The sequence below is a fragment of the Schistocerca gregaria genome, chromosome X (genome assembly GCF_023897955.1).
Source record: "Schistocerca gregaria isolate iqSchGreg1 chromosome X, iqSchGreg1.2, whole genome shotgun sequence".
In the NCBI taxonomy this organism is placed as follows: domain Eukaryota; kingdom Metazoa; phylum Arthropoda; class Insecta; order Orthoptera; family Acrididae; genus Schistocerca; species Schistocerca gregaria.
The window spans coordinates 703,809,320-703,823,709 of NC_064931.1; the positions used below are offsets into that span (position 1 = coordinate 703,809,320).

Genomic DNA, 14,390 nt, shown 5'->3' on the forward strand with positions numbered 1-14,390 from the left:
CCATGCTCTTGATGGAGGACATAGAAAATTTTTCTGATAAGTCTACACTGTTTTCGCAAAAAGAAAAAAAGAGATTATATATATATATATATATACAAGATGACTTGGACAGAATTTTTAGTTTGTGTGATGAGTGGCAGCGTGCTCTAAATGCAGAAAAATGTAATTTAATGCAGGTGAGTAGGAATAACAATACTGTGACATTTGAGTACAGCATCAGGACGATACTGTTGATACAGTCACATTGATTAAATATCTAGGGATGATAGTAGGGAAAGTGAATGCTCAACTTCATTCTATTTTTGAGGGGTGTAGCTCTTCCATAAAGTCGACAGCGTATAGAATACTTTTGCAAACCATTCTCTGAGTACTTCTCGTGTGTTTGGAATCCCCACGAGGTCAGATTAAAGGAAGAAATTGAAGCAATTCAGAAGTAGGCTACTAAATTTGGTACTAGTAGGTTCGAACTACACATATTACAGAGATGCTTTAGGAACTCAAGTGAAGATCGCAAAAGGAAGGAGACATTCTTTTTTAGGAACACTATTGAGAAAATTTAGAAGAATGGCATTTGCCACTGACTGCAGAACAATACTACTGCTGCCAATTTATATTTCGCATAAGGACCACAAAGATAAAAGAAATTAGGGCTCATATGGTGGCATATAGACAGTTGTTTTTCCCTTGCTCTATTTGAGAGTGGAACAGAAAAGGAAATGACTAGTAGTGGTATATATATATATATATATATATATATATATATATATATATATAATAAGCGAGTTCGGCTGATTGTCATTAAAAGAAAGGCGTTTTTAGTTCTGAAGAGATATTTTCACTGAATTTTAATCAGCAGCTTTCTGCTCCGAATGCGCAAATATTTTATTGATCCGATCTACATAGTCAGAATTGACCATCGTAATAAAATAAGAGAAATCAGAGCTCACACGGAAAAGATGCTCATTTTCCCATGTGCGTTTAGAGTGTGGAACAGTCGAGAAGTAGTGTGAACTATGAACCATATGCGAAGCACTCAAGTGTGAATTGTAGAGATGGCCAAAATGAAGTTCTTACTGTATGTTCTTGACAAAACTCGTCGCGGCAATTCTACACACTGATGCGAATTGAAAGGATGGTATGTGTGTCCTACAAACTTTTTAAAATCTCAGTATTTATTTGCTTGAAAAGATTACAAGGTAATCACAAACAATTTAAATATCTTGTGCTGTAGAGTAGACTGTGCTGAGAAATAATTTTTCAGAAGAAAGATCGATACGTTGTGCCGTTTCCGAGTAACTAGCATTTGAGTTAGCCAGTCAGGCTGTTCCGCGCACGAATTCGAGCTGTCCGCCAGAGACGGTGTCGTCCAACGTATTCTTCGTGTGGTTTCCTAAAACCGAGCAAGAGAGCGATACAAAAATTGAACGTGGGACAGTAATATGGACTGTAACCGAGCCAGTGGTTGGGCAATCTCGTGCGGTACCATTTACGCTATGAGAACAACTGATACTAATTGGATACGGCAGGCCGCTTGAATTCGCGGGCGCAACGGCCTAATTGGCTTCCTTGAATGATAATTAACTAGGACACAGCGCGACGTTAAGAAATTTTTTCTTAACAATTATTTTTCAGCACAACCTAACCCGCAAGACCCTTAAGATTTTCAGACTCTTTCTGACCACTCTGTGTACACGTAAGCAGAACACTGCCAGTTATCATTCAACACACTTCCTCTTAATTACTGCGCATCATCTTTTTGATGGCCAAAAAATATAAAAGCTGAATTTCACGCCCCCACTTAAATGAATCTGTTTTACTGTTGAAGCTACATTATTTTTTAAAAAAACTTTGACTACTATTCGTATTAATATGTTATAATTTATACACAGTGCGCCCTTGTCTTTGTTCGGGTACGTATTGCCAAGGATAAATTTTTTTTCGCTTTTAAGATATTGGTTTTGTTTCATTGGAGAACACTTACACAAAAAAATATCGGTTCCTTACGCAACCTTCGCAAAGTGTCACGAAAATAAAGCAAGAAATCCAAATAAAATTTTATAAGTGATGAAATTACAAAATCTAATGCCATAAGAAAAGCAGGTGTGGCGAGAGTAGGTGAACTGCACATTTTAGCGGGTGAGGCTACAGCCACGTCAACGGCAAAACTTTCTTGCAGAGAATCCTTCAAGGTAATCTTCAGCGCCATTTCTTTTTGTCGGTAGTTGGTGTGAATGCTGCGATTAGAAACTGTGGGATGTTCCCTGACGTAGTGTGAATCGAGCTTTATGCGATGCTTATGCGCCGCCTGTTGACCTCACATACTGATCCGATAATGTGTTTCTAACATTCTAGAACTTCGTAATCAGGGCAGATATGGGCTACATAAATATTCTTTCAGAGATCTTGGAAGTGGTTGAAATTCTGTCTCTTACGGGATATTGTGTAAGGTAAAAAATTTCGGGGTGCAACAGGTTAATATGTTGCTTTTTCATGCGTTTCTTTCCTCGTACAGTGGAAAGCGTAGCCATAGGCTCAACACGTTGTGAAGATGCCTCTTGCGTAAGAACCTAAATTAAAATTATCCATAATTCGCAATTGTGGGCGCAACCGTATTGAATACACGGGAAATGTAATACACCGCGACTTCGGTCACAAATATTGGTGTTTTAGTATGTTTGATGGGAAAGGGTTCTTTTGTTTTTAATAAGTTCATGAACATATGCACGCTGCGCGTAGTGATGTGTTATTGTCAAGTCCAGATTTCAACCTTAAATACCAGAAGGAATGTACCTCGCAGCTTCTCTGAAACGTACTTTCCTACAACTTCATCTCGTTAAAGAGTAAAAGACATCATGTAGAAGCAAATCACACCTAATGATGGATAAATTGCTTGAATATTTGTGACTGAAGACCGTGTCTGTTATACTTTCCGCGTATTATGAGAGAGACCTTATGCTCTAATGAACTGTATTGCCAGAACTTTTCCTCTCCACTACGGGCTATTGCGGCTCCCATCCATTACTTCGACGTTCTACGCTTTTTTGCCATGCTGAATGATTGTTTGAAGCTACTTTGGAGAGCTGCTCTCATACATAAGTTTTACTTGGCTTATACGTTTTTTCCTGTTCTTGCCACTGTCTCCAGAAAACTATAAACTTCGAGATTTTTTCCTTCCTAATTTGGTTTAACCACGAGGCTTTTTCTCTCCTTCAAAGAAGTCATATTTTGGCTGCTTTTTCACGTGGAAGCCATTAACCGAGTTTCGCGTCCACAGGAACCAAGGTATTGTCATTGTAAGACTTTGTCTCTCTTTTCTGAATTTCCTTTTGGCGTTACCATAACTCTTCCGCACATCAAATTACATATATTTTTGATTACTACTTACTTCATTTATACATGATATACATTATATATAAGTTGTAACCGAACTACTGGCCATTAAAATTGCTACACGAAGAAGAAATGCAGATGATAAACGAGTATTCATTGGACAAATATATTATACTAAAACTGACATGTGATTACATTTGCACGCAGTTTGGATGTATAGATCCTGAGCAATCAGTACCCAGAACAACCATCTTGGCCGTGCGGTTCTAGGCGCTACAGACTGGAACCGTGAGACCGCTGCGATCGCAGGTTCGAATCCTGCCTCCGGCATGGATGTGTGTGGTGTCCTTAGGTTAGTTAGGTTTAAGTAGTTCTAAGTTCTAGGGGACTGATAACCTCAAGTTAAGTCCCATAGTGCTCAGAGCCATTTTAACCATTTTCGAACAACCACCTCTGGGCATTGAGTCAAACAGAGCTTGGATAGCGTGTACAGGTACAGCTGCCCATGCAGTTTCAACACGATACCACGGTTCATCAAGAGTAGTAACTGGCGTATTGTGACGAGCCAGTTGCTCGGCCACCATTGAACAGACGTTTCCAATTGGTGAGAGATCTGGAGAATGTGTTGGCCAGGGCAGCAGTCGAACATTTTGTGTGTCCAGATAGGCCCGTACAGGTCCTGCAACATGCGATCGTGCATTATCCTGCTGAAATGTAGGTTTTCGCAGGGATCGAATGAAGGGCAGAGCCACGGGTCGTAACACATATGAAATGTAACATCCACTGTTCGAAGAGCCGTCAATGCGCGCAAGAGGTGACCGAGACGTGTAAGCAATGACACCCCATACCATCACGCCGGGTGATACACCAGTATGGCGATGGCGAATACACGCTTCCAATGTGCGTTCACCGCGATGTCACCCAGCATGGATGCGGCCATCATGATGCTGTACACAGAACCTGGATTCATACGAAAAAATGACGTTTTGCCATTCGTGCACCCAGGTTCGTCGTTGAGTACACCATCGCAGGCGCTCCTGTGTGTGATGCAGCGTAAAGGGTAACCGCAGCCATGGTCTCCGAGCTGACAGTCCATGATGCTGCAAACGTCGTCGAACTGTTCGTGCAAAAGGGTGTCGTCTTGCAAACGTCCCCATCTGTAGTCTCAAGGATCGAGACGTGGCTGCACGACGCGTTATAGACATGCGGATAAGATGCCTGTCATCTCGACTGCTAGTAATACGAGGCTGTTGGGATCCAATAGGGCGTTCCATATTACCCTCCTGAATCCACCGATTCCATATTCTGTTAACAGTCATCGGATCTCGACCAACGCGAGCAGCAATATCGCGATACGATAAACCGCAGTCGCGATAGGCTACAATCCGACCTTTATCGAAGTCGGAAACGTGATGGTACGCATTTCTCCTCCTTACACGAGGCATCACAACGTTTCACCAAGCAACGCCGGTCAGCTGCTGTTTGTGTATGAGAAATCGGTTAGAAACTTTCCTCATGTCAGCACGTTGTAGGTGTCGCCACCTGCGTCAACCTTGTCGAATGCTCTGAAAAGCTAATCATTTGCATATCACTGCATCTTCTTCCTGTCGGTTAAATTTCGCGTCTGTAGCACGCTAACTTCGTGGTGTAGCAATTGTAATGGCCAGTAGTGTACTATGAAACAATACTGTACAGCTTTTCCCGAAAGTTGCCATCATGTGCTGTTCGTGTAAAGGAAGAATGACAGAGTTAATGTCACGCTTAACTGCCTTAAATAGAGATAGTAAGAGCTGGTGCCGTCACTAATTCAGCGACTCGCCTTCTCTTCTATTTCCCTCTAACATGATATGAAATGATACTATCGCTTTATTGGCCGGGAGTTGTTCAGCCGGCAGGTACAAGTCTTTCTATTTGAGAACGCTTTGGCGACGTTCGAATCTAATGAAGATGAGGATAACACGAACTCCCACCCCCTGATGGAGAAAACCCTCGGCCCGATCGGAAATCGAACCCGGGTTCGATCTACAGGCATCAACGCTAACCACTTTTTTGTTGTCTTTCTTACTGTCTTCCTATGCTTTTGAATGGGGACTCCACCAGGAGTTGCGTGTACCATGACCACCACACTAGTATTAATAACAAAAGGAAGGTCAGCATTGGTCGTTTAAGTAGAAATTTTTATTTCTGTTGCAAATCAATTTGTCATTGCGTGACCATCGTCAGTGCTAGGGCTTAAGTACTAGCACCGATGATGGTCACACAGTGACTGAAATCGATTTGCAAACAGAAATAAAATGAAGCTTCCTGGCAGATTAAAACTGTGCGCTGGACCGAGACTCGAACTCGGGACCTTTGCCTTTCGCGGGCAAGCACTCTAACGACCTTTCTTTTAATTAAAAATTTCGATTCGACCTTCGACCTTTTACACGTCGGGCGAATACACTATCCACTTCGCTACGCTATGTAATCGCACACGCCTGCCCGCATCTCGTGGTCGTGCGGTAGCGTTCTCGCTTCCCACGCCCGGGTTCCCAGGTTCGATTCCCGGCGGGGTCAGGGATTTTCTCTGCCTCGTGATGGCTGGGTGTTGTGTGATGTCATTAGGTTAGTTCGGTTTAAGTAGTTCTAAGTTCTCGGGGACTGATGACCATAGATGTTAAGTCCCATAGTGCTCAGAGCCATTTGAACCATTTTTTCCGCACACGCCTACTGAGCTACCCAAGCACGACTTACGACCAGTCCTCACAGCTCATGGTAGCTCAGTCGATAGAGCACTTGCTCACAAAAGGCAAAGACCCCGAATTCGAGTCTTGGATCATCACACAGTTTTCATCTGCGCGAAAACTTCATATCAACACTCACTCCGCTTCAGAGTGAAAATTTCATTCGAGAAATCAAGATTTCTACTTCAGCAACCAAGGCTGACCCTCGTTTTGTTAAGTACATCTCTATATTTCTGCATAATTTTTGTTCTCCAGTTCTGTGCGGATGTCACATGACATCTCTCAAATTCCGTTTATTACAGAGGGCAGTCAGTCTCCTGACCGAACACTTTGAGATACCGCGTCTGCCTAACTAGCAGACCACAAGCTACTGACTATTTCTTTCTGATAAGCCAACATTGTCCACAAACAAGTGTTAATTAGACTGGTAATGGCTTGTACTATGATTGTTACGCATCATACAACAAGAGACAGAAACTGCATAACATGTTTGGTGTGTGGTGCGCTCAACTACGCGGTCATCAGCGAGCGAAGAAAGTCCAAATGTTTACGCAGTCCAATGCAGTCTGTCACGAAAGAAACCGTTCCTCACAAGCGTCTTCTAACCAAATTGCGTGCCTACGGAGTATCGCCTCAGTTGTGCGACTGGATTCGTGATTTCCTGTCAGAAAGGTCACAGTTCGCAGTAATAGACGGAAAGTCATCGAGTAAAACAGAAGTAATATCCGGCGTTCCCCAAGGAAGTGTTATAGGCCCTCTTTGTTTCTATATTAACAACCTAGGAGACAATCTGAGTAGCCGTCTTAGATTGTTTGCAGATGAAGCTGTCATTTACCGTCTTGTAAAGTCATCAGATGATCAAAGCGATTTTCAAAATGATTTAGATAAGATATCTGTATGGTGCGAAAAGTGGCAATTAACCCTGAATAAGGTAAAGTGTGAAGTAATTCAGCCGGCTGGGTTGGCCGAGCGGTTCTAGGCGCTACAGTCTGGAACCGCGCGCCCGCTACGGTCGCAGGTTCGAATCCTGCCTCGGACATGGATGTGTGTGATGTCCTTAGGTTAGTTAGGTTTAAGTAGTTCTAAGTTCTAGGGGACTGATGACTTCCAAAGTTAAGTCCCACAGTGGTCAGAGCCATTGGAACCATTTTTTTTGAAGTTATTCACATGAATACTAAAAGAAATCAGCTAAATTTCGATTACGCCATAAGTCACACAAATCTGAAGGCCGTAAATTCAACTAAATACTTAGGGATTACAATTACAAATAACCTAAATTTGGACGATCACATAGATAATATTGTGGACAGAGCAAGCCAAAGACTGCGATTCATTGGCAGAACACTTAGAAGATGCAACAGGTCTACTAAAGAGAAGGCTTACACCACGTTTGTCCGCACTATTCTGGAGTACTGCTGTGCGGTGTGGGATCCGCATCAGGTGGGACTGACGGATGACATCGAAAAATTACAAAGAAGGGCAGCTCGTTTTGTATTATCGTGAAGTAGGGGAGATAGTGTCACAGACAAGATACGTGAATTGGAGTGGCAATCATTAAAACAAAGGAGTTTTTCGTTGCGACGGGATCTTCTCATGAAATTTCAATCACCCGTTTTCTCCTCCGATTGCGAAAACATTCTGTTGGCACCCACCTACATAGGGAGAAATAATAATCACGATAAAATAAGAGAAATTAGGGCTCGCACAGAAAAATATAAGTGCTCGTTTTTCCCGAGTGCCGTTAGAGAGTAGAACGGTAGAGACAGCTTGAAGGTGGTTCATTGAACCCTCTGCCAGGCACTTTGTTGTGAATAGCAGAGTAATCACGTTGATGTAGATGTAGATGATGATGATGATGATGATGATGATGATGATGATGATGATGAAATGATGACAACACAAACACCCAGTTCCCGGGCAGAGAAAATCCCCAACCTGGCAGGGAATCGAACCAGGGACCTCGTGATCCAGAAGCAGCAACGCTCGCCACCAGACCACGAGCTGCACACGAAACTACATAAAATAATCCTCTCCAAATTATTCACACACAACTTGGTAACGTAACAACTAGGGATAAATCAACTGAAGCGCTTTCACATAAACAATATTCAGTGAGCACATGTATTTACAGCACTGGCTCACAAGGCCGATTTCCACGTGACACAACACCTCATCAAATGAAACACAGAAAACGGGACAAAAGACAGAAACATATTCATTCATGCATTTCAGTCAGCACAAATACACTTTATTCACTTACTCTTAACCGTACAGCATTGAACATATTAAGTTGTAATCTGAATGAACAACGTCACCTAATTGCAATGTAGTGGTCTAAAATATATCTTAATTTAAAAACACAATATGCCAGGTGCAATGCAGCACGATTCTGATTACGACTTTGAGCCATCAAACATACAATCAAATTTCCGTACCTGATTCTTTAGATAAGCGCTTTAACTAAGAGAAATAATGTATAGTACGTCATTCTTTTACTATTCATGAAGACGGAGGAACAAATTTCAGGCAGGGGAGCGAAAGTTAATCTCACAATAATCACTGTAGTCTGAGATTAGGTGTGTATAAAGTTAGAGTGGTCAGTTTACAAACTGAACACAACCGAACTAAACTGCGACAGTCTATCGACATGCTACCGTAGGTGTAGAGTCGTAGGAAATGCTGCCGGCGTCTTCGGTTTCGTGAAGAAGCGAATCCTCACTCGCTTGGTCGTTTTGAACATTCTCCAGTACTGCTACGAGAATCTAACAGGTAGGGATTACCCTCACGATGTTGCTCAATAACGAATGAACACCACTTATCAAAACTCCACTCACATTCAAGTCTAGTGCGGGACCTCTTTTTGCCATGGCGTGTCTGTACTTCCCTCACACGCGACGAACAGTACTTTGTAAGTACGAAATTAACTGACCACCCGCCAAAGTGTGTATTCTTCAAAAACGTTTTTACGCTGAGGTTTGCGGTTTGTTTCCGTATTTGCATGACGAATTATATTTATATGAACTTGAAATAAAATTTAAAAACCGTAATTTACGATAGAATAATTTTGCGTATTTTACGTAGTTACACGAGCTGCTAACAGAGAGCATCAAAGACTTGTCATATATTAGCATATGCACAGTTCGTAAAGGCTACATATATTTGTGTTAAAAAAGTGTCTAATTTGTTTGCTACCATAGCTTTGCACCTGGGACTCTGAGCGAAAAGAATAACGTAAAATCTTTCCCTTTTCACGGCCTTGATCTTGTGAGTTATTTGGTCCCATGGTGCGAGTTTTACGTCCTCACCTAAAACAGTATGATTATGCAAATCCTTTTGATGTACCCCAGGTCTTATCTCGTCCTCATAAAGTGTTATTCCGTTTGCATCTATTCTTTAATTTATAGGTATCGTTTCTACTTTAGACTGTATTTTAGATATTAATGATATGTTTCTTCTAATATAGCACTGATAAATAATTCCATAGCTATGGTATCTAATTTATGTTGTATGCAAATAAAAACTAAGTTTTCCCCTAAAAATGTAATCTTTTCTTTTCTAGCATGAATGGCGAGCTGCACAATAACTCACAGTCTCTTGTGGAAAAGAAAAACAACGAACAACCATGCAAGAAAACAGAGTTCGATGCTTTGTTTCAATACAGCAAACCACCAAAACCAGGTAACTTAGCTCTTATAATTAAGCATTAAATTCGTCTCCCTAGTAGAGCATAATGCAAATACAACTATATTGGCGTTAAAGTTGCACAGACCATTATATGGTCTGTACCAGAGCGTACTTTAGACTGATTTCACTCGTCACCCTTCCTTAACAGGGCGATTGTTTACTCAACTATAATTCATTTTACAGTGATATAAACACGTCGGGTTAATACAGGAATAAAATATGTTTAACACTTTGAGTGCCATCTCCGGAATATTATGCTGTCTTTAGTGTTGGAAGAATGTCATTCCCGTAATATTACGAGCATGTCATTCTGTCGAACATTGAAGACAACGAAATATTATGGGGATGACACTCAGTGTTTTAAGCAAGGCAACAAAAAATTATACTTGCAAGTTCATCATGCAGTCCCTACAATGCTAAGTACTACTCCAGAGAAACTGGAATTTCTTCTTTTACATGACCCTTCTTTCCGTATTTTTTTATGATTTCTTTGTTAAGAGGTGTATAGCAAGGAGCAATATATTCTGACTAACGTGTGCAGACAGGGACAGAGTAAGAGCTTATCGTTTGTTCCGCTCGTAGATTTACTAAATAAATTACCACACCTTTTTCTCTTCATTTATAGTGGCCTGTGAAGTAACGCTTACAGGTGAACAAAACTTAGGAGCGCTCTAAACGATTTGCCTCATACAGAATGACAGTTCTCTGAATTCTAAGAAGGGAACAGTCTGATTACCTACCCGGTAAGAAGATTACCTTGGCGGGCCCATTTTTTTGAGCATCGAACAATAACTACAAGATATTACACACAATTAAATATTCCTCCCACTTTATAAGTAAGTTCTAGAATTCGTTTTCCGGGAACAGTGATATAAAATATGCAAGGCTGCAAGTCTATCACTGCCTGTTAACATGTCGATGGAGACTGGAGGAAGATTTTGGTTTAATGTTCCGTTGACGGCGTCGTTAGGCACAAATTGCAAGCATGGTATTCGCCTTTGTTGATTTAGGGAAACCTAAATCTGAATGTCCGGACAGCGATTTGAAACCCACTCCTCCCGAATTCTTGCCCAGTCTTTTTAACAACTGCACCGCTTCGTTCGGTGGCTGAACTGCTTGATTTTGCCTTACATTAGGATATAAAGAGCTGCGATAGAATGCGTAATGACACGTTAACTCCAGAAGGGTTTTTGACAGTTTTCCTGATATTCCTCAATATTTGGAAACCGGCTGAGTGACTGCGATGTTATATGTGTGGCACAGAGTTTTACCATGTTTACTGGGATGTCGGCAAACAGGTCACGTGGGCAAAGGTCCCAAGTTCGAATCCCAGCCAGGCACACAGTTTTAATTCGCCAGGAAGTTTCAGATCGCCGCACTCTGCGCTGCAGAGTGAAGACCGATAATGGGCTACACAAACTGTCAAACAGTCATACTGGCAGTCGTAATACAGAATACACTGATGAGCCAAAGCATTATGACCACTCCCATTGCAAATTTAAATGCCGCCTAGTGCCGTTGCGGCCTCATGGCACGGAAGGAAAATATACAGGCGGAGCAGAGAAGAGTGGGAAATCATTTTAAGAATGAAACGGGCTGGCTCTGAGCACTATGGGACTTAACATCTTATGTCATCAGTCCCCTAGAACTTAGAACTACTTAAACCTAACTAACCTAAGGACATCACACAACACCCAGCCATCACGAGGCAGAGAAAATCCCTGACCGCGCCGGGAATCGAACCCGGGAACCCGGGCGTGGGAAGCGAGAACGCTACCGCACGACCACGAGATGCGGGCAAGAATGAAACGGGCCGCAAATGTTGAAATCCACTGACATGAGCGACCCTGACAAAGAGTAGACTCTTATGGCTTGGCACCTGGGAACGAGCAGCTCGGAAACGGCAAAAGTGGCCGGCTGTTGTTTACTTTCCTCAGTAACAGCTATTTTATTTCGAATCACACACTGTCAGTTTGGCAAGCCGTAGGTGTGTAATTAGCATCTGGCATGTGCGTGGCATTCCGCCTCAAGGGTACGCTCATACTACTCAGGCGAAGAAATGGACTGAAATCATTTCGTAAGTTTCCATTAGAGTCGTTGAGTGTTAAAAATACGACGGGTTACTGGGATTCAACAAAAAATCCAACAGGACTGGAGATTTATTATTGTGTGAATCGTTAACCTTTTCTCATCCGAAGACGCATCACCATTTATGAGTAACGACCACATTTCTCTTGTTGACAGATTTAATTGTACTTCTTTTGCCAGAACACAGTATAATTTGCACTAAAACATCTTGCAGCTGCTATTGCGACAGAATTCTGAAACAGATTGTCTCTTTAAACAAGTAATTGGCGACCAGAGAGCTCAATAGCTTACAAAAAGCATCATTGTGTCGGTTTGCAGTAACACAAGAGAAGAAATTTCATGTTTATTTTCATGCTAGGAAACTCTTGTTTCACTGTCTGTCGATAGCTCTTAAAAAATTACAGTCATTGGAGTGAAAAAATAAAATAGAAATTATAACTTCTGATATATCGCCATAGATAAAAAAAAGTTCCGTGTGGTTACGAACTGGCAAAATACTCTCCTCCTTGTGTGCTATCATTTGCCAAATTCTTGTTTCGATGTTTCGTGCGCTTTATGAGATCTGAGGGATGTTGTGAATATTTCATTTTCGCGGGCGTGAGACCGAGAGTGAACGCGCTACGTAGGATCCATTTTCTTGAGATCGGAAACACATAGAGACCTGCTCCAAAGTCTATAGAAAAATTCAATATGTTAGCTAAATTTCATACACAGCAATATATGGTGTAATACGCACCAAGCGCAAAATCATAGCGACCCCTCTTTTTTCATTGCAAACTTTCCGAATTCTGCTCAGTGTCTTAACTAAAATGTACGAGGGTTGGAACATTAATAGTGGCAACTATTTATTTACAGATCGTACAAAATAGATACGTGTTTCAAAGTTTTACTGACCTTCAAAGTAGTCACCAGCATTGTGTATAATCCGTTGCCAGCGATGTGGAAGTCGTAGAGTACTCTTAACAGTGACAATTCGAGCGGCGCGCTCTATTGCCCGATGAATTCGTAGCAGTTCGGAAGCGATTGCCGTGAAGTGTTTCCTTCAGTTTAGAAATCGAGTTGAACTCACGAGGGCTTAAGTCATGATCACATATAGAACATTGAAATGTAATTAGTCTTTCAATTTTAAAAATAAGAAAAATAGTCGTAGAAGATCAACTGTCCGAGATTTATTATTCGCAAAATATTGGGAAATGTCTCTAAGTTTAGTTCAAATTTAAAGATGACTCAATTAAACTTGTGAGTTACAAGACCTTAGAAGTCTGTCATTCCTATAAGACGGCTCTGTTGCACGTTGTTACATGTAAAATAAAATTAGCAGCGCAGTAGCTTTGAGCATAAATTAGCAACTAACTTACTGATAGATCGCGCGCTCATGTTTCGACGATAACTCCCACCCAGCCATACCGAGAAGCATACGCGCGGGTCCGTTGCACCTCCGGGTGGCGATGCCTCCGCGTCCGTATCGCATGTCCCGCAGAGTAGATCGTGCCGTGTAGATAACGCTGGCGCCTGTGTGGGGTGGCGGATGGGCGCGGATGCTGACAGCGCAGCCTCAGCCGCTGACGAAGCTCCATAGCGTCTCTCCGCCTAATAGTCACGACCAGCTCCGCCCTCTCGACAACCTCGTGGGTGTTGCTTGCCTTTTGTCTGCCTTCCGCCAACATTTATGCGATGGCGTGCTTCTGCATCTACATCTGTATTCTTCAAACCACTGTGAAGTCCATGGCAAGGAGTACGTCTCATTGTACCACTTATTAGGGCCTCTTCCTTTTCCATTCGCTTATAGAGCTTTGGAAGAACGAGTGACGAAACGCCTCTGTGCGTGCCGTAAATAGGGCTCGCGATTCCTATGGGAGCTATACGTATACAGGGTGTCTCAAAAAAATGTATACACACTTTGAAGCGTCATAGAAAATTTATTTCCCGTTCTACAATGTTAAATTTCTGGAGATGGAAAGCTTAAAGTCCAATTGGAAAAATAAATGACCACAGCAGTTTTGAGTCCCATAGTGCTCAGAGCCATTTGAACTTAAGAGAAAGCGTGCTTTTTCGAGGATTTTTGTCTAATGTCGAACTTGAGGAGTCATAGAATTCACACTGTAATTATAAGAAAAAATTCCTTTGTACAGTTTAAAGATACAATATTTTTCTATTTGTAGTCTGCGGCGGTTCCTAACGTTTGCTGCAGCTGTGTAGTTGCTCTTCCAAACAGCATCCCATACGAGCAAACCAATTGCCTCGTTACCTCGGGCTGTGCACGGCTCTGAAAAGAATAGCTCGATGTAGTCATATGGCCAAGCCGCGCGCGTCTGCTTTCATGCCGCGCAGATAACTTGCTGCAAATAATAACCTCTAGCTGTGATCCTGCAGTCAAACAGTCTATGCCTTGGCGAAAAGTTTGAGTTAATAAAATATACTAAAACGAATAATTTAATAGCAAGGGTTCTATTCTAACGTCTGTAATTCATGCATCCGACAGAAAATCGTGTTGAATTATGTTTATTCAAGAAAAGGACATCACAGATAAAAGGAAAATGGTCCTATGATGATCATTTAAAACAC

The 14,390-nt window shown here is 41.9% G+C and overlaps 1 protein-coding gene across 7 annotated transcripts in view; it reads left to right on the plus strand.

Annotated features, from left to right (window-relative positions):
* Positions 1 to 14,390, plus strand: part of LOC126299288 (sulfate transporter-like) — a 417,662-nt gene that overhangs the window by 300,902 nt on the left and 102,370 nt on the right. For all 7 annotated transcript variants that reach the window (XM_049991078.1, XM_049991079.1, XM_049991082.1 and 4 more), the window contains exon 2: positions 9,613 to 9,731. In XM_049991078.1, coding sequence (XP_049847035.1) covers positions 9,613 to 9,731 — 119 coding nt within the window. The remainder of the gene's footprint in view (positions 1 to 9,612; positions 9,732 to 14,390) is intronic.